The sequence below is a fragment of the Toxotes jaculatrix genome, chromosome 13, assembly GCF_017976425.1.
Source record: "Toxotes jaculatrix isolate fToxJac2 chromosome 13, fToxJac2.pri, whole genome shotgun sequence".
NCBI lineage: Eukaryota > Metazoa > Chordata > Actinopteri > Toxotidae > Toxotes > Toxotes jaculatrix.
In genome coordinates, this window is record NC_054406.1 from 14,885,538 (window position 1) to 14,909,076 (window position 23,539).

Below are 23,539 nucleotides of genomic sequence, written 5' to 3' on the forward strand. Positions count from 1 at the left end.
TTGTCTGTCTCATTAGTGAGTTTATGTGAATGTGAAGGCGATACCTGTTATAAAAAGTTATTCTCTTCCTCAAGTTTCCCTTTTCCCCCCATCATTTACCTCTGTTCAACTGTCTTTTTTAAAAAAAAGTTTACTCAAAATAGAGGAGTCTCTTTACTCGAGGCTTGTCGGTATCTCTAATTAGCTTTTCCAGAGCTTTGCGCTCACACTTATCAATTAATGAACATAGCTAATGAATGTGTTCATCAGCCAGTTTGTTTTCCTGCTCTGTGAACTTCAACCTTTTCCATCTCCTCGATGATGGCGGAAGGAGATGGGGGTCAGGGATTGTGCGTGACAGAGCTGATTGCTCTGTTAGCTTCTGTTCCAACCTTTCATTAACACTAGGAGTCAATAATTAATTTTCTGTGATTGCTGTTATCTTCTATTCTTCCAGACCCCCCCCCCTCCTTTTTTTCACATACCCACACAGTCTTGCTTTCTGTATCTCTTTCTCTGAAGTGATGAGAAACCAATTTCTGCCTGAGAGTGCTGCTAGGCCTCTTTTTGCTTGTCTATTTTAAGCACAAGCCAAAAAAAAAAAAGAAAATCCAAGCATGTACGTATATACTTCTGTCTTGAAACATCCCTCAGCTCACATCCAAAACATTTCTATGATTACTTTGGAAAAGAAACATGATCTTTGGTGTGTCTGGTCTTGTTGTTTCTGACATTTTAACCGGCTACATTTTGAATAAGAACAAGTGTTTTACAGTAAGTGCCGATGGGCATGCATTTAATCATTTTTACTGTACTCAGCGGTGGTGAAACCCCCAACTTTTCTGAATTTCTGTCTCTCTCTTCTCATTGCAGTTACGAGAGCATCTCGCGAAGGGTCAGAGGACCCTGGCTGGGGAGGGCATGTCTCAGATCGTAAGGAGTCTCCTGGAGCTCTTGCAGAGGAGGAGCTACTACAGTGGCGACCTTCTCTTTTCCACGGAGATCCTGCGAAATGTGACGGACACCTTCAAAAGAGCAACCTACATCCCAGCTCCCGACGACGTGCAGGTATATGGAGCCACTAAGTCTTCTCTTGGAGCCCTCTCACATCATAAATCGTACAAATAGAGTTATAGACACTGTGTCACATACGGATATACCTCCAAATTTAGTCAAGGTAGAAGCTCCACTCTCTGTTGTAGGCGGTGTGCATAACAATGAACTACAGCTGCGCAGTTTCTATGGCCTCAAAGGGGACATTTTTAGCAGTTTTTCTCTGCAAAAATACTCTTGTCTCAGTCAGTCGATTGACAGACATCATTTTATGTTTTACAATATGTCTACAGTATGTACAGAAGACTACTGTTCTAGACTATACAGAGAATAAGCTGCAAAATTGTTGATGTGCCAGTTGCTGGTAGGTTCAGGGTAAACACATAATAAGGGACAATGCCTGTCATTTTTGTGTTGTGTTGTGTTCTGCTGCATTAATAACTACTTTATCTTGTGTCTAGAAATTCTTCCAGATTGTCAGTCACATGTTGGACATGGAAAACCTGGAGAAATGGGAGGATGCTCACCAGGTAAAGTGTTGTGTGTGTGTGAATGTGTGTTGCTGTATGTATATCTCTGTACACCACTGTACCATAACCGTAAAGGCTGCCTACTACTCTAGCCGTGTCCTCAATGTGCGTGGACTTATTTTACTACATTCATGGTTTCTGAAAACTGTTGGGTCCAACAGATTTTGTGGGGGCCAAAATACTAGATGTCTAGTTTAAATAGCTGTTTGAAGGTTAAGACTTTTTTAGAGTTCAGGTAAGAATTAGGTTTTTGTTAGGGTAAGGTTTGACATTAGGCATTCAGTTGTGATGGTTAAGGTAAGGGTGTAGGGAATGCATTAAGTCAGTGATGGGTCCCCATGACTATTGTAAAACAAGGATGCGTGCATGTGTGTCTGCGTTAACTTTTCATTGTTAGAGTCCTAAAAACACACCTGTTTCCTAAACACAGTGGATACTTTTTAATTATACTAGCCATGTGTATGTGTCTTTGCACATTGGTGTGATTTTGTGTGTGACCCAGCGTGATGCCCTTGAGTTGAGGTGTGTTTACTGGCCATCTGGACACAATAAACAAGCAACCAAATATGATATTATATCCCACGTGGTTACAATTTACCACCCCGGAACACAATCATGGTCTCCATAATGAAACGAATAAAAATGTTTCAATGGGTGAGACATGTCTCATAGAAAGTTGGATGAATTATAATTACGATGGCATCATGATCGATGCTCATCTCTGTCTTTCATCCCTCCATCCACAGGTCGCTCCCGGTGCCGCTTTGCTGATGAGGATATTAGAGGATTTCATTCACCTCATAGGAGAAGCCCAGAAGCCTTTTCAGAGTTTTCTAGTGGTTACAAACAACCTCAGTAAGTGTCACTCAATGCTGCCACGTGACAAGCCATCCATGTTACAAGATATTTATGTTTAGATGTTTATAATGTAGATATTTTATAGAATTAAGGTCAGAATTTTGGTGTGAAGTTGAACTAAGCCAAGATCTTATTTATCACAACCACAGCGATGTAGCCAATGTAACTTTTTGGGCCAAAAACTTTGTTTTTTAAGATGTCTTTCCTCATTTTTTAATTTTAACACTAAATATGAGGCGTTGACTTTTTATGATGATGCTTTTTTTTTATTATTATTTTTAGCTCACCTCATCTATCCTATCCTTAACAATGATTCCGTGTGCTGCAGTGAGTTTCAAGTGATCTTGGTGTCTTGTTTGTCCAGTGATAACCATCCAACGAGAGCCGGTGTCAGCCGTTTCCAGTGACATCAACTTCCCCATGAAGGGCCGCAGAGGGATGAAGGACTGGGCCAGAACAGCAGAGGACAAGCTCTACATCCCTAAAGAGGTCTTCACAGTCCCTACAGAAGGTAGGAGAACTAAGACAGACATCCACTGCCCAGGGTTTGTCTATACCTTTTGGTAGTAATCTGTACTACGCATTGTGTTGGGTGGTCAGCCTATATACAGTAAGCACCAGATTGGTTGTGTCTTTTTCAAGGTTTTTTTTTTTAAAACAATTATCAGCTAGATCTGCAAGCAGGTATAATGGGGTCCTCTTTCAGGTTTGAGCACCGATTTGGATCTGGAGTTTTACTTGATAAAACTCACTCGCAGTCTTGAATCTTAGACGTAGGAGAAAATGTTATCACCCCACTCAACACTCTTTAGCCAAGGTCAGACAGCTCCCCAAGAAGAGTTATCCCAGTGTGAATTCACACGCTTAGAGATGTGTCTCATGGAAGCAGATAGAAGGCTTCTCAAGGACATGGAAGGGTAATGCTGAGAAGGATTTGGATTGTAAAGAGGCACTGGAGGGCTTCTCAAGAAGATACAGGTCTTTCATCTGTGACAAAGTCTGCTGCATCCCCTTGAGAGCATCAAGTCCTCATACAATTTTGAAAGATGACTCTTTGCTTTTGCTGTGAATTTTTTTTTTCCATGTGGTTTCAAGTAAAGCCAAGCAACAAGCAAAGTAGCAAAGTGGTTGACCAAATACAATACAAAGACATCATGGAGATAAAGAGAAAGTAGGTATCAGGAAGCACAGGAGTTAAAGCTGTGGAAAGGAAACAAAGGGACTTAAAAGAGTGGGAGAAAGTGGTTTACTGTGGAAAAGGGAATTACTGTGGCAGATGTGATCCACTACCTATGAAGGCAAAGGTCACATCCCACAGGAAATTACACTGGCAGACTTCCTGTCTGGCACCGTACCCTTCCCAAATTAAAGTTCAGAGAGGCTGGAGGCTGAGAGAGCAGAGCTGTCTCTGACCTCTAACTCTCACTGATGACACTGAGTCTCTTTGACTGGCATTCAAGATATGCTGTACGCTAACCTCGGGGCACCTCACCTCAACGCACTCTCTCTGTCTCTTTATTATGCGCAGTGTATTATGCTTATTCTACCATCTAACCCTCTGCCTGGCTTTTATGTAACAGGACGTGTTTATGAGTTGTCTGTGAGTTCCTTTGTTCGAGTTGTTTTCCCACATTTTATGGAACAGCAAATTCAGATATCTCAAAGGAAGCAAGAGGAGACAAAAGGGTGTTAGCTAGAGCTTGTTTAATGCTACTGCAATTGGATGTTTTCTTCTTTCTTATGCTCAATTCAAGATGGTTCTCTGTTTTATTTTACTGCTTTCATACCTTTTCCCCTCCATCTCCATTTTTCTATCCATTATCCTCCATAGCTCGTGGTGGTCTCACAGTGCATGCTGTGCAATAAAAGTGACCGACTGCATTACACTTAGACTGCCATTTTCTCATATGATATTCAAGACATGCCACTGCCATTTTAGCATATGCTATTTGGAAACCTGTTTCATCCAAACTGCATATTGCTTTATGAGTTAGGAAATTATTAGTACCCTTTGCCCCTGTGGGAACTCTGCCTCTTCCCATTGGCAGTCCGTGAGTTGAGGTCTGAGTCTGATTGCTATCGGTTTGTTTGGTTCATTTACCCTGTAATGAAAGCCTATCTCAGATGGACAGCTTAAACATGCTCATAAAGGCCCATTGGCACCTTTGTGTGTGCATGTGAGCGCACAGGCGCACATACGCGCAGCCAATTGATAGGTTCATGAATCGCTTCACTGGGCAGAGGCTGGGACTGTTCTTCACCGATTTTCGAGGTGACAAACTCCCTCTCCCCCTCCACTGTCTTCTCTCACAAACACACATACAGACAGCGCACTCTATCTTACAGACACACACACACACACCTAGATCCAAACATACAAGCCAGCAATGACTTTATATTTCAAATACACCATTGCTTGTACATGCACATGGTTATGCACTGTTAACTTTGGAGTATTACTCAAGAAAGAACACAAACCACAGGAGCTCTGCTTTATAATAATATGTCAAAGACTGACTTCCTTATTTGCAGTTTAACTGTTGCTGTGTTGAGGCTCAAATTATCACCAGTTAGCGGGAAATTTAACTCTGTGGGTTGATAATTGAAACAAAATATGTCTAAAATAGGAATAGTTTGACATTTTAAGAGATAGTGCACTTGTTGGCTATCTTGATGAGAGTGAAATGAGAAGATTGATACCACTCTCATGTCCCTGTGTTAAGTACAGAGCTGCTAGCCTAACAGCTAGCCTGGAAGATACACCTACCAGCAGATTTAACAAATTATTAGTTTAATCTGTGCACAAACAAATGTGAGACTGACAGTTTTGCATTTGGCAACCTTATAGTGACAACAATAGCAAATGCTGTTCTACAGTTCTTTTATTTTCTTAAAATTTTTTGTGCCTCATAAAAAAGTTATGAGAAAAAGCAGAAGCTCGGGGGGAAGAGAAAGAATAACTCACATGGATATGTTCGGATGGAACTTTTGATCTTTGATTAAAACCATAAATTATGACTTAGCATCAACTCCAGGCATCTTTTTCTGACAAATGACATGAAAGTTCACAGCTACTGACTGGGGTGTGTTTCCGTTTTGCTGGATTACAGGTGACCACCAGTCACCTCGATGTTCAGCAAGGAGAGAGATACGAAAAGTTATAAAATTGCGACTGTTTCTGTGGTATTAATCATCCACGAGCGTGGGAGTGCCGCCCCCTCACACACTGATTTACCGTTTACCTACAATACACTGACTTTCTCATTTGCATGCCTTTGCAGACACTGTCCAATTAGGATCCATCACACTTGCAGGCTTTCTCATGCCAACTTTGATCTGTTGTTTTTTTTTTTTTTTTTTTTTTTTGCGTCGTCAGAGTCTCACAATTGCTTTTTTCCCCCACTGTCAAGATCTTTTTGTCTCCTCCTCTTTTCGCCTCGTCTGTCTTGCATAGCTATCTCTCTTCCTGAGTATTACCTCTTAGGCAGCAGTGCAGACAGATTTTGGATGAGTCACCCAGTATGTCTGATACCATCAACCCCCTCTGTCTCTTCCTCACCCACCCTTTCTGCCGACGCTCCTCTGTCGCTTCTCTCAGCCTAAAAGGGCAAAGGAGGGAGTGGCATCTCTCAACATGAACTCTTTCCCTCTTACTTTTCCTCTCTGCTTACTTCCGCCTTCCTCACTTGAGACAAAGTGACATTTACAGAGGGACGCTATGTCTCCTCGGGAGCCCCTGCTCTTTTTGTCAAAAGAACACTGAAGGGAGTGATGGAAGGCAAGCAGTTGTAAAAGAAGGGGTGTTGAAAAGGGTGGAAAAGTTGAAAAGTGGGCTGGAGAACGGCAACAACAACAGAGGAAAATGATAGGGCTGAGCACTGAGAAGGAGGAAAGATAGACGGGGGATTTGAAACAAGGGGAAAGAGTGATAGAGTGAAGGACATTGTCTAAAGGGGGCTGGGACACTTTGACTTCGCTTTGACTTTATTTTCCTAAAGTTAATTGCCCTTTTGAGTAATGGACCTGGGTTTAGAAATGAGGCTTCTGTATTACTTGTAGCTGAACAGTGGGTGAGCTACTAGCTGCTAAAAGGCAAACTTATGACTGAAATTGACACAAATAGCGTCTCCACCCACGCAAAGCATAACATCAGGATCTTTCACCTGAATTAGTGGTTTTCAGCTCAGAAGCATAATTAGTTTGAGGATGGAATATGTAGCTGTCATACGCTTGAGGAATGCACGGCAGTGTACTAACTTTTCTTATTTTGATGTAGCCAACAGAGCATTTGTCAGCGACAGCATAAGTGTAAGTGTAAATGGAGCTGGAATTGCTCTGTTGATGAGACAGCTGAAATCTGTCTGAAATACCAATAGATATTTTAAGTATTTAGTTTATTTGTATGAATTTACCTGGTTGTCAGTGCAGGTTAGCTCAAATTTTGATCAGTCACAAATACCATCACTCCAGCCTATAATTTAAATAGCAGATTAATAGGCTCAATATTATCTAGAGAAATTTGAGTTTTTAAATTTGTCCATTTCCTAGATCCCTCCATCTTTCTCTCTTTCCCACTAACATACAACTTTAATTTGCTATATTTTTGGTTAAGGTTTTGAATATGAATCATACTGTACAGTGTGTAATTCTTCAATGAATTATCCGCCCTTTGTACTTCATATGTAAAGCTGCACTTTTATAAATGAATGTATGAAGGGACAGATGGACATATATTAAACCATGTTATCCCTTGGGGCTGATCAACTGTCAAATTGTCTGTGTTTTAGAGACAGAGACGGACTCGGAGTCTACAATGTACTATGTCATTGGGGCCATTTTGTACCGGACGTTGGGTGTCATCTTACCTCTGCCAAAGTGAGTACTTTCACTTGTCATCTAGTGTCTAATAACTCTCAATTTATAAAGCCTTCCAACCTATGTCTCACCTTCTTCTCCGTTCCCTGTCCTTTCTTTTACCTTTCTGTATCTCTTTTTTCAGTATCAGTACTTTCTGTGACAACTTTTCATCTCCCATGCAGAGCTTATTTTGTTGTTTTTTTTTTTAAGTTTCCATTCTCACTACCTTTCTATTTCTGTGCCCTTTCTTCTGTCGCTTCTTCCCTCTATCTAATTCCAACCTCCAATTCTCCATCTGTCTTCTCTTTTATAATGTCTCTATTGCTTCTCTCCTCTCCTGGTGTCTGCTTAGTTATCAGACAAATGTCTTGTATCTCCAAAAGAAAAAGTACATTTCCCTAGATATTTCTCCCTTTCTTTTGCATTGTCAATGTATTTTTGGAAGTGTATGGTGGACCTTGAATGGGTGCGGGCTTAATGGGTCCTGAAACTTGCATAGAACTTGTGAAATCAGGAGGTTGTCAAAAGGCCACTGTGATATAGTGTTTGTGCTGGCCCTGGGCCCTTTTATTCAGGTCAGTGCTCTTGGTTGTGGATGAGCTGGATCTGTTAAAACCCTTTTCTCCCTCGAGCTGTGCTGAATGCTAATAGGTCCAGTGTTCTGGTTTAACTTAGGCACTCTCTTTGGCTCTCTCCTTCTCTCATCAGCTTTTTATTTATATGTTTATTTATTTATTTATGTCTTTATTTATTTCTGAAGACGCACTCAAAAACCCTCAAAAGCAAGGGAGAGAATTGGGTGTGTATATTCCTGAGTGTGTGTGTGTATGGGTATATTTTTAGGATGCTTTTTGGTTTGTTTGTTTTTTGTTTTTGTAATTGTTCAAAATCAGACAATTTAAGCCAAGGTTGAATGTGCAGTACAGTTCTCTAAAATTACCACTCTTTCATGTGTGTTTGTGTCTTTGTAGTCCACCAGCGGTGATCAACTCCAAGATCCTGACGGTGACAGTACGACCGGAACCACAACCCAGCGAGCCCATGGTGGTGGTGGAGCTGTCGCCGCTTATGAATGTAAATGATTTTTTTTTTCCTCTTCTGTAAGAACCATACGGTTTTCATTTGATTTTTATGCTATACAGAACTGGCAACTGTTCAGTACAGCTAGGCAGCTGATATTCATCACAAGGATACGAGGTCTAGATCATTTCAAGAGGAAGGGAATGCGGAATATTACTTTCTCATTTTAATTAATCTAAGCTTTCTGAACCACTGTAGAGATTCATTCAAAGTAACTTTGAACCAGCAGGAGAAAAAAATCACTATATTTCTTATTAATATTAAAGTGTAACATGCAACAAAAATGTAAATTATTCCATATGAAGCACTTTCCAATGCAAGGCTTTGCAATTTTTGTTAAACACTTGTATATTGAAGCTACTTTGGCCGAGAAAATAATTTTGTTTAAGGCTTTAAAGGATTCTTTTTCTCCCAGCTGACCCATGTTTCCTGAGTTTAGATGAAAGAGAAAGTGCTGCATGCTATAAAGCCCCATAGCGCCTGGTGAATTGCCTGAATAAATGCGGACCTTTTTGACTTCCTTATATCGCAGCGTCTCCTGGTGCCTATTCAGTTTATATTACAGTAGAGTGTGTTATTATAAACGACTCGTGGGGTGTCTTCAGTGGAAAGGACTAAGTGCAAGTTTAATGAGAGGCACTCTTCACGACCTCAATAAGATGCGGGTTTCGTCAGCCCTTCTTGTGTGTAAAGGTGGCCACAGTTTGGAAAATAATGTTGAATATTTAATGGCTCTCTCTAGACAGCACAAACAAACACAAACGCATATACTAAAATCTTCAGTTGAAATCAGTCTCTTGCTGTGTCAGCCAGGACCCGAGGGTCAAAATTATTGCACCGTGTTTCATTAAAAAGAATTTGAATTCATTTTCCACCCCCACCACTCCATCTCCCTGCCTTAAACCGTTGATTCATTATATAATTATGGCATTTCTTTTATATGCCTCCTATTTTTTATCCTCCTATTATTCTGCTTTTGAACATTTTTGGCTAAGCAGAAATACCGCAGGTTGCACGTCCGCTGTCTAGAGGATGATGTCTTAATGCTGACCCTAGCATGCTGCTCTGTACTACTAACCGGAGGCTCCTGCTGAGGACAGACACTTCTCTGGCACACAGTGCAGCACAGGACTAGGACAGCGTGTGGAGGGCAGATGCACATACAGTATGCATACCCTTGACCGGTGTTGGTGAAACCATTCTTACCCTGCTTAAAAGGGTACTCCAACCATATAGAAATTACACTTCCATAAATTTTTGGGATTCACATGAGATAGATTTAAAAAAAAAAAAAAAATCAATAGTGGAAATTGTGACAGCAGAGGCCAAGATGTCCCCACTTTCAGTTGCTTCAAATGGACCAAGCTCCAAAAATGTTCAATCCTACATTTCCTTTAAATAGTATCTTTCATTAGACCCTTTCTGCCTGAAAAATGCCCACGTCTTTTAAACTCTATCCCACAGTTTATAATGCAGGCTTAGGTCCAGTGAAGAAGTTGAACTACAGCATAACTAATATCAAGAGGAAAATGGTTTTGTTCAGTAGAGTGATGTAGAAAATTAATTTAAACTACACTGTCATATAACAAAAATTGCATGTCTGCAGAAGACACAAAAGCTTAGCATAATATGGTTTTAGTCATAGAGACACATATTCATAATTGCTAGTTGAAATTAATATGGGTTTAAGCTTTAACTGCTTTAACAGCTTTTCTTGCCGAGAGTTAAACCTGAAGACACTCTCATATCTGTTTATTGTAAGAAAAAGGCTACAGCCAGCAGCTGCTTAGCTTAGCTTAGCATAACAACTGGACACAGAGGGAAACACATTGTCTCTCTTGGCTCTGTCTAAATGAAAGAAAATCCCCCTTCCAGCACCTCTAAAGGTTGCCTTTCAACAGGGCCAGCTAGCTACTGTAATTGTTTCTCCCTGTTTTCAGACTTTATGCTAAGCCAAGCTAACTGGCTGCTGGCTGTAATATTATATTTGATGGACAAATATGGGAGAAGTATTGATTTTCTCTTCTAACTAAAGAGCAAATAAGCATTTTTCCCGAAAATGAAGAACTATTCCTTTAAAACACTGCCAAAGTTTTTATTTTGTTGTACAAAAAGAAATTAATCTAATTACATTTATCAGAACTACTTACCACTATGGCCCAACAAAAAATGTACACGCACACATAATTATTTTACTTAAAATGCAGTTTTAACCTGCTGTTTGTTCATCACTGTCCAATTTGGCTTGAACTCCATTAGAAAATGCTGAGCTACTACAGTATATACAGCTGTAGTATGTGTCGACCTTGGCCAGTATAGAAACACCCAGCCACTGAGGTGCCGTGGCAACAGCTGCCTCAGGCTTCACTCTCAAAGGGGGTTGTCAGGGTCTCAGTGCATGGACATGTCTTCACTGAGAAGACATCTGCTCCAGTCAGACCCCCCACGTATTTCCCTGGTGTCAAAGTGTGTATGTGTGTGTGTGTGTCTTTAATGGTGAGTAAGAATCAGTAGGCAAGAAAGCCCCGTGTTGCTACTGTAGACCAGTATACCAGATGTCAAATGTTACCCCTTCTCCTACACCCCCCTTCTCCAGCCGCCCTTCATCTAGCCTTTTTGATTATAAAAGGCATCTCTGCTTAGCTTCACAAACAACAACCATAAGCCTTTCTGGTAATTTCACTGTAATCTAGTTTACTTTCATCAATCAAAGAGAATCCTCCAGGTTGCTCCATTTCATTTTCTAAATCTATAATCTTTGATATGAAGTGGAGGGCTTTTAAGACTCCCCTGAACCAGTGTGGTCTTGTTCTGTTGAAGTAGCTCATATCACCTGATTAGCTTACCATATTCATAGCCAATATGCAATAAGCATTTTACCACCAAATGGCTACCGCGTGTAGTTGTGAATACCTTGAAGAAAATGGCTGTGCCTTTTAAGAGGAGAAGAAGACAGAGCTGTTCAGGTAGACACCATTATTACCATCCAGAAATGAGGCTGTTAGAATCAGACACACGTTGCTCCCTTTGAGAGGCATCAGTCGAGCAGACGCTGTCATTATGCAACGTATCAGTGCTAAAGAGGAGGCAGGCATTGTGGGAGTACATGGATGTCACTCCTGCTGTAGCGTACAGTCGGGCACGATGCCCGCTGATTGATAGCTGAATGCTAACATAGCACACCACACTAATGCACGCCCGGGGACATCTAATGTCGGTGACAGCGGTCTGCGTGTGAGGCAGAACAAAGCGCTGTCATCCATCAATCTGTGTCGCCCAGCCTCTGATCCTCTGTATATAAGCGTTGCATCATCCCATCTTCTCAGTTCCAGCCATGCAGAGACCCCTCGATTCATTGATTCACGGGAGATCAGTTATGAACTGTAGAGAGAAGGAGGGGTGACCTTGCCTGTAGAGAAATAAATCCTCATAGTGCATCACCTCTTTCTCTCCCTTTTTGCTCACTTAAAACACGGATGATATTCAGAAAACGTTCTGTTTGTACTTCAGTCAAGAAGAGATCATTTCTTTAAATTTTCCTGAGGCTGCAGTGAGTCTTCTTACACTGGACATCACTCGTTTTTGTAATGGACACAGCAGTGTGGCTGTGGAATTACTGCTATAATCCCCTTGGCCATAAGGGGGAGCTCAAAGGCAAACTGCTTAATGCAGGACTGAGGAAGGACCAACAGACTCCTCTGCAACAGCCCAGTAGAAGAATGGTATCTCACTTGTGTAATTTACAAGAAGCCTGATGACTCTTTTTCTAAAGGACCCAGAAAGTGTATTGATAGGTTGGTTCTCTCAGACTTAGTCACTCTGAGCTCAAAGACACCAGATTGAGTCTTTTAATTCTTTGGATTTACAAAGGAATGTGAGGACAGAATCTTTGATCCAGACCAGGAACCCACAAAGTTCACAATCCCAATCCAATCCTGGCCAAATGAGGCATACAGGTTTGAAAGGGCACGGGCGGGATCACTGAAGATCACCAGTGGAACAAGTTGTGATGAGTCAGTTAAAGATATTGATCCTGTGATTGATTCACCAGTTGAGTCATGGCGAGTCTTCCTTCGCCACCACGCATCACTGAGCTTTGATTACCAGATGATTCACCTGCCATTCGACCCCCAGCGATTGGCTTTTGGCTTCAACGAGTCAGTGAATTAAGACTGAGGTGATAGCAGATCGCCAGCATTGGGCCCCTTGTGAGGGATTGTGTGACTTTTTTTCTTGCAGTTTCTTGCACACTTGACGATGTTTAGAGAAAAGGGAAGTAACTGAATTTACTTGACTTTTGTGAGCCTGTGCACACCCTGAAAGTGCTACTTCTACCTATTAAGCACTTGTTATACTTGAATACATTTTACTGCTTCATAGTTGTTTACTTTTACTTTACAACTTTCTGTTGTTGTTGTACTTAAGTAAAGAATTCAGATGCTTTTCCACTGCAGGATTGTTTATGACCCCAACTTGCTGTGGATTATTGTCCATAAAATGGTTGGTTGTTTTTTTTTTTTTTTTTGTCTCTGACTCTCTCAATTCATTGTTCACACACCTTCTCTCTTTCTGCAGCAGCAGCGGCAGCTATTTGCTGCTCTGTCCTCTGACAATGACTCTTTCTCCATCTCTCCCTCCCACTGTCTGTCTCAATCCCTCTCTTTCATTGTCTGTTTACCTCTCTCCATCGCCCATGCAGCATCACTCTTCCTCCTCTGGCAATGAGCTATTCTGTCTCCTCTTTGCCTCCCCCTCTCACTCATCCTCTCAACTGACAATAACAGCTTATCTTCTCTCTGCCCCCCCTCCGCCCCCCCAACCCCTCCCCCACCCCTTATCTTGCAGGGTACATCAGATCCTCAGTGCGTTGTCTGGGACTATGGCAACCCGTAAGTTTCTCTGAATAATTCTCATACTCGTGTCCCCGTGTGTGCGTGTGTGTGTGCAAAGTGCAGCAATGCATGTGTCTGTCAGTAGGGGTGTGTGTGTGCATGGATGTGGATCTTGTTTGTGCTCGTGCCCAGTCACATTCATTTTATCAATGAACTGAAAACAGTCTAATGAAGTTCCCTGTGTTAGTGTTAATTAAATCAGTCCATGCAAACAAACACTATTATCTCTGTGTTGCTAAGGGTTCAAAAGTAATGTCACTCACGATGCCTCAGTGGTGCAGGTTTCCCTTTGGTGTACTCCCCTTTTAGGAGTTTGCTCACACCATGTTGAAGGTATTTTGCTGTTCTGTATTCTACTGTGGACATTCGCTTAAACCTGAATGTCAGATCCAGTAATCAGTGACCTGAAGCCTCAGTTTCTGCCTAATGGGTTTTCCCTTGTTTGTCTATGTAGGCCACTGATTCTTTGACGTTTGTTTGTTCTGTATAGTTGACCAGTTAGTGAACTCCATAATGTAAACCAGCACAATTGATCACGCAATTTTAACCATTAACCCACATAGTGATTACTTTTCTTGTCAATAGCAAACTCAAACTTGCTCAGAACCATTAAGCCAGAGGTTGGTTCTAGGTCATGGTCTCGTTGCACTTTCACTATCACGAACCACTTTTAATGGCTTGCATCTTCAACCTATTCCAGTATAACTGACCTAGAGCAACCTATAAAACAGTTACATGCTATTCATTTTGAAGGAAATAGTGTACAGTACTGTAGTTATTGTGGTGGTGTTGGAACTTTTGATCTTTTTTTTGTGTGACAGCCTTATAGTACCCAGAATTCATGGTTGGGAAGTCAGGGTGGGCTGGTGGTTCAAGAAGACTGTGTGATACAATTAAAAGCTCCAAAAAGATTTTAGGAGACACATTTGACAGATGATGCTTTGACACAGCAAATGGCTTTAATAAGAACTGAATTTGTCAAGGGGCCATCACAGCTTGCCTCCCTGTCTGCTGTGACAACAAGACAGATGACAGCAAAATTATGGTTAGCTCAGCTTCCCCTTTGAGATTACATTAGTTTATTCAGTTCCTGAGGAGTGCTTTCCGGTGACCAAAGTACACAGAGTGGGAGTGCAGGTTCACAGGGACAGGATAAGACATTGTAACTTATCAAACTACCCTTCTCCATCAAGGTAGGAGGGAGACAAAGCTCGGCAAAGTCAATTAACTAGCCTGCAGATTACAGCTGCAATCAAATTAAATTCGCAGACATTACGAGGGCAGGGAGCCAAACGGAATATAAAGTGGCAAGGTGGCGGCACTGTCTACCAACCAAACATACTGAAACTGGGAGGAATCCAATTGCGTTTGCCAGGGATTAGGTAATATGTTTGCAGACACACACAGATGGGAGAAAACACAGACACTTAATTACACAAACACAGTGACCAAAAACATATGTCAAATTTAGAAATGACCACATTCACTTTATGTAATCAGAATTTTTTTTTTTTACATCATGTAGCAGACTAACACCAACAGCAACACAGGAATGCTCCAATTTTAACCACTGAAGATTTCTCTCTGTTATTACTATTCCTGCTCCCATAAATAGACAAGGATAGACTGTTCATGAGATCCATGGGTTGTTTAAATTTTAGCTAACGCACAGACCTGACCATTTCAGTGTAAACAGCCGTGAGTCATCACAACATGCTCCTTGGGTGCACAGATGCTGTTAGGAAAAGGTGTTAGGCTGTGAAGCCCAGCCAACCGGTGCGCTTTGAGAATTACTTTCAAAATCTGATGGCCACATGCGAAATTTGTATATACATGCACACTGACATCTGTGCACCATGAATAGCACATACACACATACAAGGACAGACACAAGCCGTTTGCTTGTAGGAGGATTTCACCTTTCTAAACCCGGCTGTCTCTTCAGAACCACTTGGCAGGAGGAAAGAAGTTCAGCTGAGAGATGGAAAAATAACTTTGCCGCTCTAGAACCTGTAAATGGAGACAACGTTTAGTGCACACACGTGTATCGGCATTCTACAGAGCACATACTGCATGAAGATCTTTTCCCCCTTTCTCGTTATAATCCACACGCGGGTGATGTACACTCACTCTGAGATTGTGGATCGTATAGAAGCTCACATCTCTAAAGCCCATTATCATCCCCATCACTATTGTCTGTGCGCATGTTTTTCAGCGGTGGTGGTCTGTTTACAAATCTGCGAGCAATTTCAGTGGTATCCCTCTCCTATTTGTGCTCTCTCTCAGCTGGCGAAGTTGGCCAACAGTTTGTGGCACTCACAGTTCATCTCAGTATTTATATGTGAGTGTTTATTTATTTATTTTGCCCCTAACAGGCCCATATGTCGGCACCATCTGCCCACCCAAATCGTTGCGCTCGCCATCCCTCCCTGTCTTCCCCATGTGCCTGTCTCCTCAACCTACTCTCAACCTGTTTTCATTTGCCTTTCTGGCTCGAATAGATACTGTTATGTTTAGCTCTCATAAAAGTTTTACAGGGTTCGAAAACGGCAGCTCAGGTTAGTGGAAACAAAAATCTATTAATTGTTAAAATGTACAAATTTTCTGTTTATGTTTATGGAAGTATACAGGGAACCCAAATGAAACAGAAACAGGCCATTTTCATGTTGTAATTTCTTTTGTCAGCCTGGGTTCTTTCTATCTCTTTCACTATTCTTCCATGGAAATGATGATGAGTGTTCAGCTTCTCTTTGCTATGTGGTTGCTGACCTTGCCTCTGGCATCTCTGTGCTTTGACCCTCTCTGTGCTTCAGTACGGGACATCTGGCTGAACCCCCACTGGCACACACACACACACACAGTACAGTGGAGCACTTTTCTTATGTCTAGTGCATTACAGATTACTGTGGCTCCCTTAAATTGTGCATGTGTATAATGATTCTATACTGTGGTGGCTGCTTTTCAGTCAGAGCAAACTGCCTTTTTGCGTGCATCTAAAATATACATCATACTACTCTAACATTTATTTATGCATCACTCATACATTTCCTATTCCATATCTAATAAGTATAGAGGCAACATACTGTTGTACAAATGGCAAAGCTGAAATAACTATGCATCAGGCAACTGAGCAATCTCTTTTTAAAGCATGTTTAAAAATATGACCCAGTAGTTAGAGATGAATGTAATATACACTTTAGATGGATGGATGACAGTAAGCTTGTGAAGCGCTGAGGGTCACTTAATCCTATTTCTAATCCCCAGTGGTCTTCAGCTTGATCGGGTATCAGTGGTTAAAGACCCAGGCGCCCCACCCTACCCCCCACCGCCAAAGAGTAATAATGGCTTGGTGTGCAGCGCAAGTAGCTCTAACATCCTCAATCTGACACGGTAGATTGAGGCTTGCTTTGGGCTCAGACTGATCTGGCACTGCTATCAGCTTTGGCACAGGCAGGTCTCAACTTTAAATGAAGTAAAAAGTCAAAGGCATATTCTGCACGCTGCCAGAAAACTAGCTGGACACAAATCTAGCCAAAATGTAATCACATTTATTTTACAAAAAGGCATAGCAGCAAGTTCTGACCTTAGCCAAGTATGACACTTTTTTTTTCTATTCCCGTACTGGCAGTGTTAAAGCCCTTCACATGCCATCTATTACTCTCCTGTGAAACAAACAAGTCAATGAATATAGCAATGGATAAATGAAAATGTATATTGTTTATCCCTCTTTAATACCTAATACTTCACCTTCAAAGTCTGTTACTAGTTTTAAGATGTCTTATATTAAACGAGTGCTGAATCAATCGATTTTAGCATTGCACTTGTATAATATAGTCTGACTCACAGTGGACAGTTTTTTAAAAAAGTATATAATGTATAGAGATATTGTATTTTTATTATATGCATTCTTCTTATCTGTTAAAAGCTGGCACCTACATTACCCACAATGCAACCTGATCTCTGACAGTTCAGTCGAAGAGTCTGGAATTTTATGCATGTAGCAGCTAATGTGGCATTGAGCCACAAGATAGATATTTATATCTATCTTGAAAATTACCACCAGTGATTTTTCAGCTTTAATATCTAGTGCCAGACCACGCTCAGCATTTGTACATCTACAGCCTAATTTATAATATAGTGAGGCACAGTGGCACAGCATACCATAGTCACTTCACAGCAAGAGGGTCCTCTACTTTACCCATTCATAAATGTGTTTCCACGTGAGTTAGTGTGACAGACCTTGCATGTGTGTGCACAGAGGCTTCAGCCCACTACAACACTGAGCAGGATGAATAGGTATAGAAAATGGATAGATGGATAGAAATAATAGACTGAAACTATGGCAGTACAGACAGTGTTATCCCTGAGGAGGCAGCACCATAACTCAGACTTAAAAAAGCCCTCTGCATGCTTACAAGTACACAAGATAATAGCACAACATTTTTAAGCGTGATTCAGATTATACACCGCCCTTCAAAAGTACATAATACAAGTGATCTGCCATACACTCTCTTTCAATGCTTGATGCAAGGCAGTTTTATTAAAAAAAATGTTTTTAAAACTGAGTAAAAAAAAATGTTCTAAAATGTGAATTTTGAAATTTCATTTTTAATTGAAACCACGAAAAAAAAGTAGTTTTTTCATTTGCCCATCTTGAGTGCCTTGTACATACAACACTTAGACAAATACACACACACACACACACACACGCACACACACATAAACACACTTAACAGCGTCACCACCATGAGGAGGGAATCGGGGGCTGATAGGGCTTGCTCCACTTTTCCATCTGACAGAGCAGAAGGGATCAAGACTGTGTCAAACAGAGAGTCAACACAGCAAGAGGGAGTCGGCCAGTAGGGCTTATGTGAGCTCTGCTTCCATTGGGCATTACAGACGTGGACAGGCTCTTAGCTCATTTCCCCAGCTATCACAACAGTCCTAAGAGAGTGCGTTAACATGGAAGCTTTGATTCTCAATGCTCACAACGTTTAGGTTCTTGTTGAGGACTTTAGGATACTTTTGATGGCTTTAAGTAGCTGTTATGTTTTGAGATCAGTTCTAAGTAGTCCGTACAAATCTTAACTTTAGCTATGATTTCTTTCTGCTACTGGACGTCATGGACAAGTGTGGGCTGCCTGCATTTAAGACAAGTGCTACTTTTTAGTTTGGCTGACGTGGTAATGTGAAGCTGGTTAGAATAGTTTATTTTAAGGTTAGTAATTGTTTATTTACTGCATTTTTCTCACTAATTGCATCATCATGTGACCAGTGTGGGTAAAGTGGAGCACTGTGTCATACCGCTTGGCCGGGGATAGCCTTTGGAACTGATGCCGTTTCCCCTGGGCAAAGTCTTAGATGGTGGTGAAACTGCTATGACAGGTATTTGAAGTTTAGATTAGAAGTAGGGAAGAAAAAGACTTCTTCTCTGCTGGTTGTTGGAATACGTTGACTTTTCACTCCTGGACCAGTAGTGTTAAAGAGCCAATAGGTAAGTAACATCTATGCCCCATTAAAATCTGTTCTAGGTCATTTTGTGGCTGTTGTGTTAAGATATCCTGATGGTTTTGTACTTACAGAATTACAAGATCTCATAAGCAACCTAAAGTCAAGTGTAGTATTTGCCTTATGCTTATCCTGTTGACTTGCACGCTGTCCTCTTTACTCTACTGCTGGAAGTAGGTTGAGAGGGCATTGTGTTAGTGCTTTTGTGAGAGTCTGAGTTGTCCCTTTGGCCTTAACAGTCCCAGTTGAGCCCCTAGCAAGATGCTAAAAAAAAAAAAAAAAAAGTCCAGTTTGCAGAGAAGTCCTGTACATTTACAACACTTGAAACCCTGATTGCAAAAATAGCAAAAGAAACTTCACTTCTCTTCAGAATTAATACTCAGTTTTCATCAGGAGCCACTTTCTTCAGAGCCATCCAACGTGTCCATGTTAACACAGAATGCAGGCAGTCAGAACGGCAGGCTATTTATGGCTGTAGCCGAAACCTGTATCTCTGTGTTTGCTGTTCGCTCATGAGCTTGCACACCAGGAAGAAAGATAATCCTGGGAAAGAAGCTTATAAATTAGCTCATGGCCATGGCAGAGAGCAGATTGGGGCAGTGGAGGTCAATGACAAAGCATCCTACTCACAAAATAAACGAAGAAACGGGAAGGAGGGTTCTGTGTGATAACCTTACATGCCATGAGCCAAGGGAAAGACGAGTGGGCTTAAGCAAGGACAGAACATTTGTCTATATTAAAAACCTATTCAAATGTCCATTTAAAAGTAAGTGAACTTGAAGTCTTTAAATATGTACCGGAGGAATAATGGTGTAGTAAACTTCTTGTGTATCAGCCTATAGAAACACTTTCTAGTATTCATATCTCTGGCCTTGTGATGACCTTACTTCCAGCCACAATAGTGATGCATGTACGAGATCAAATAAAAAATATTTCATGTTCGAGTTACTGCAACAGAAACAATATTCAGAAGCATAATCTGTACAGTCTTGCACATAAACATCACAGTAAGGGTCAGATAATCTCACAGCATGTTCTTGTGGTTATAAGACCCGTCTTTACATCAGTCAGTGGAAGTGAGGGAAGCTTAGTTCCTACAGAGTTAATATCTGGGTCAAATACATTTATGCATGCAGACACACAAATGCAAACACAAGCCTACACTGTGGCGAATAGTGTGGTGTAAATGTGTGCTGGTAAGTCCTGAATAATAGGTAGCATGGAAGGTTGAGTAAGTACAAATGATTTGTGTTGTGCGAAAAATTTGTTTCAGTGTTTTCTGTCTCCATTGGGAGTAAAAGGCCAATACGCACTGCCTCTAGTGAATGTTAGACCCATCAGTATTGATTCAGGGCTTTAAATCTGAAAATTTAAATTTTGACACAGTCTTACCTGTTCCATAAGACGGAAAACTTATTTTTGAGACACAAAAACAAAAACTAAATATTGTGCATACAAATGCAATACTGAATCAAAATTTATTCTAGTTTGCCTCATGATCTGAGCACATGTAATCTTTCCAAACTGGGAGACAATAAAAACAAATGTTTAGTGTCCAATATCTAACCTTCTTTTTTTTTTAGTCTTTTCAGTTATTTTGGCTCATTAGACCTTTGCTGGGGTTAAAGGTGAACCAACTCCTAATATTAGGATAACGCTAGTGGATGGAAACATGCATTTAGATTTTGTTTTGCAGATTTTCTGAAGATTTGGTTAAAATCTTAAAACACATTTGGTTGAAACTCTGACAACGGGCATGCATTAGGTACACTGCATTTTAAAAAATGGAGAAAAACAGTGTATACATAAATGTGGCAGCTGCGCTCGTTCTTAATACTGTTGCATTTGAAATGAGCAGGTTGTTATTGTAGCCTTAGTGTGTCATTGATGCTGACGTACAATGACTGTTTTTTTTTTTACACACTGGATTCTGTACTTCTGCGTTGTTCTTTTAGCCACTTACCTCCATGATCCTTAAAATCTTTTTCTGCTACAACAAGCCTTCTCCTTCTCACTAGTTCTTATGTCTATCCCTCATTAGCTCTCTGTTTTGCAATGTGAATCGCCAACTGTCACCGTGTATTAGACAATGAGTACACTCAAGTTCTCATTTCAAAATAAGCACATTAAAATACTGATTATACACTGTACCTCACAATACCATGCTCTGAATATCAACCCAGTTCCTACTGTCTTCTAAAGACTTTATAGCAACTTGACTTGAAAGTATTCTCTTTGTAATGACGACACAGCTTTCTGTGATTTACATGCTCTTTCCATCGATATGTGAAATGCTTTTGTCATTCCTCAATGCTTTCTTCGTCTCTTTATATTTATTGCTGTGCTCCTTTCACGTTTTATGTTTTTATTCCTGTGTAATGTCTTTGCTCATCTGCGTTTCTGATCAGTGATGATACAAAGGCAAATATTTTGCACATATTTGATGGCACATTTTGCCAGAAATGAGCAAAGAGAAGCACACTAATGGATACAGGGTATGCAGTTTGCTAATGTCACGTGTAAAAACTATATTTTCTGGCTACAGTCGTTTCACAAATCAGTTTTGACAGCATTTGCCAGTAGCTAAAATTAGCTGATAATTTTAACCTTTATTACTTCAATGAAAGCTGTGTAGAACATTCCTCATGTAAAACTGGTTTAAATGCTTAGCAGTTACTAAATATTAAATGGTATCTATACTGTGTTAGCTGCTTCAGTGTCATTTTTGCCAGCGAAAGATAAAAGGTTGCTTTGTGTGCCAGACAGATGTGACTTTAAACTTCCATGCAGCTGAAATCCCAACATCAGTCCTTTCAGTTTTAAGAATTCAACGCATGTTTAACCTTTTTTTTTTGTTTGTTTGTTTCTTAACAGAGGGCAATTGCTTTTCATAGCACCACCCTTTCAGTCAAGAGTTGATGCCATTTTCTTCTCAGTAGACATAAAAGGTCAATTTACCCTGTTGTTCAGGAAGTCTTTTTCCTATTTTTCTTAACAGCTGCTACATCACTCAACTAGCTTTTAGGGAGCAAATTGGAAAGCATACTATGTTACTGCAGTGGTCACTGGGCATGTGTTAGTGTACTGCAGAGAAATGATCTTTTAGCAATGTTGGTTTCATCAGAAGTGCAGCATAGTGTTTTTGTTTGTTTTGTTTTTTAATCAGTGTGTGACTTTAGGGATAGCAGTGGCAATCAGTCAGATGGTTTGTCCACCACAGACCAAAGTATCTTGATAACTGTTGGATAGATTGCCATGAAATGTTTTGAGATCATGATCCCCAGAGGATGCTTCATACCTACTTTGGCAACCCCCCGACTTTTTTATTTGTGCTAGAAGTGAGCATGTCAGCATGCTGGTGATTGCATTTAGCTCCACTTACAGAGATGTAGACTCTTAGTCATATTGAGTACATACTGTGTTTATATGTATTTGACCCAGGCCGATCACTGTAAACTGTGCAAACTCTATGTGCACTGAGGAATAACTACCTGTCCAAACAAAGCCGACTCTAACGTCCATTAAATAGATCTTTATTCTTTGTGAAAGTCAAGACCAAACAACAGATGTGTTGATTATCACAGTGCTAGCAAACTGGATGATTCTATGTATATTTACACATCTTAGCATGTTTTTTTAATAGTGCCAGGTTGGTGTCTTTGCAGTATACATTTGGGATCCATAGCCTATAAACCAACTATACTGATATGTACACCTGTTTGTACATCTGGTACCTGTTTTCCATGATAAGAGGAGCAGTGGCTCCAGGCTCATTCAAATGCTATAATAAAAGTAAAACAAAAGCCATGTCCTTTTAATCTTTCCTCGCAAGCTAAGCTCAACTGATAATCTAATACCTCTATGAGCCCAGCGGGGCCCACAGCAGCAGTGTGCGTCTGTAGCTGTAGTGGTTTGTTTCAACTTTGTGGGTGAAATTAAACAGAACAAGAGTCAAAGCTGGCTTTTTGCTGAAAGGCATCAAAACCAACAATCGAATCCAGCTAAAACAGATGAGGGTCAGCAGTCAATTAAGCTGGAAATTCAGCAGCCAAAACAAAGAGGTCACAGATAATGTGCATTTGTGCATTCGTGTTGGCGTTATCTTATCTGCAGCGACCCCCTATTGTGAGCTCTCAGACAGTTTCTCATTACCCCAGCTTCCTCTTTGCTGCCAGACTTGTGTAGAATGCTTGATATATATGTGTGTGGCTTTGCTGCATGTCTTCAAACCTTCTGTTTTTAAATGAGAGGCATGCCTGCTTTTACATGTGCAGCTACCATACTACAAGTTAACCAACATGCATAAATCAGTGCATAACACTTGTCTCTATCTGTCTGTGCAATTCTTGTGTGAATGAAGCCATTTGTAAATATTTTACTTCACATCTCTTGGGAGTTCACATACAAAACTCACATGTTTTATATTCATGTGTAGATGTAGCATCAGATGAGTCATCATATGCACAGTGGAATCCACATGTAATTTTTTTTTTTTTTAATAAGAAATGTAAATGTATCCAAAGAAATATACCAACAATACCTCACAAAATGTACACACTTTGGAAGTAGCAAGTGCACACTCTCTCTCAGTCCCTCTCTCTCTCTCTCTGACCCACACACAGAGACACACAAAGCTGTGCACCAGGTTGCTACCTGTCAAGCTGTCTCTAAGCTTCACTGCTGTGACTCGTTTTCCGATCCTCAGTCTTTGAAGTGTCACTGTGCAGATGATGATCATCAGGGAATTGTACTCACATCTCATTACTGACATTATGAATTGAA

General features: G+C 40.7%; 1 protein-coding gene across 1 annotated transcript in view; it reads left to right on the plus strand.

Moving 5' to 3' along the window:
* The window catches only part of adgrb2 (adhesion G protein-coupled receptor B2), a 133,746-nt gene that overhangs the window by 55,304 nt on the left and 54,903 nt on the right, over nt 1–23,539 (plus strand). The window contains exons 9-15 of the mRNA XM_041053130.1: nt 853–1,047; nt 1,494–1,562; nt 2,309–2,417; nt 2,785–2,931; nt 7,208–7,295; nt 8,249–8,351; nt 13,203–13,246. Coding sequence (XP_040909064.1) covers nt 853–1,047; nt 1,494–1,562; nt 2,309–2,417; nt 2,785–2,931; nt 7,208–7,295; nt 8,249–8,351; nt 13,203–13,246 — 755 coding nt within the window. The remainder of the gene's footprint in view (nt 1–852; nt 1,048–1,493; nt 1,563–2,308; nt 2,418–2,784; nt 2,932–7,207; nt 7,296–8,248; nt 8,352–13,202; nt 13,247–23,539) is intronic.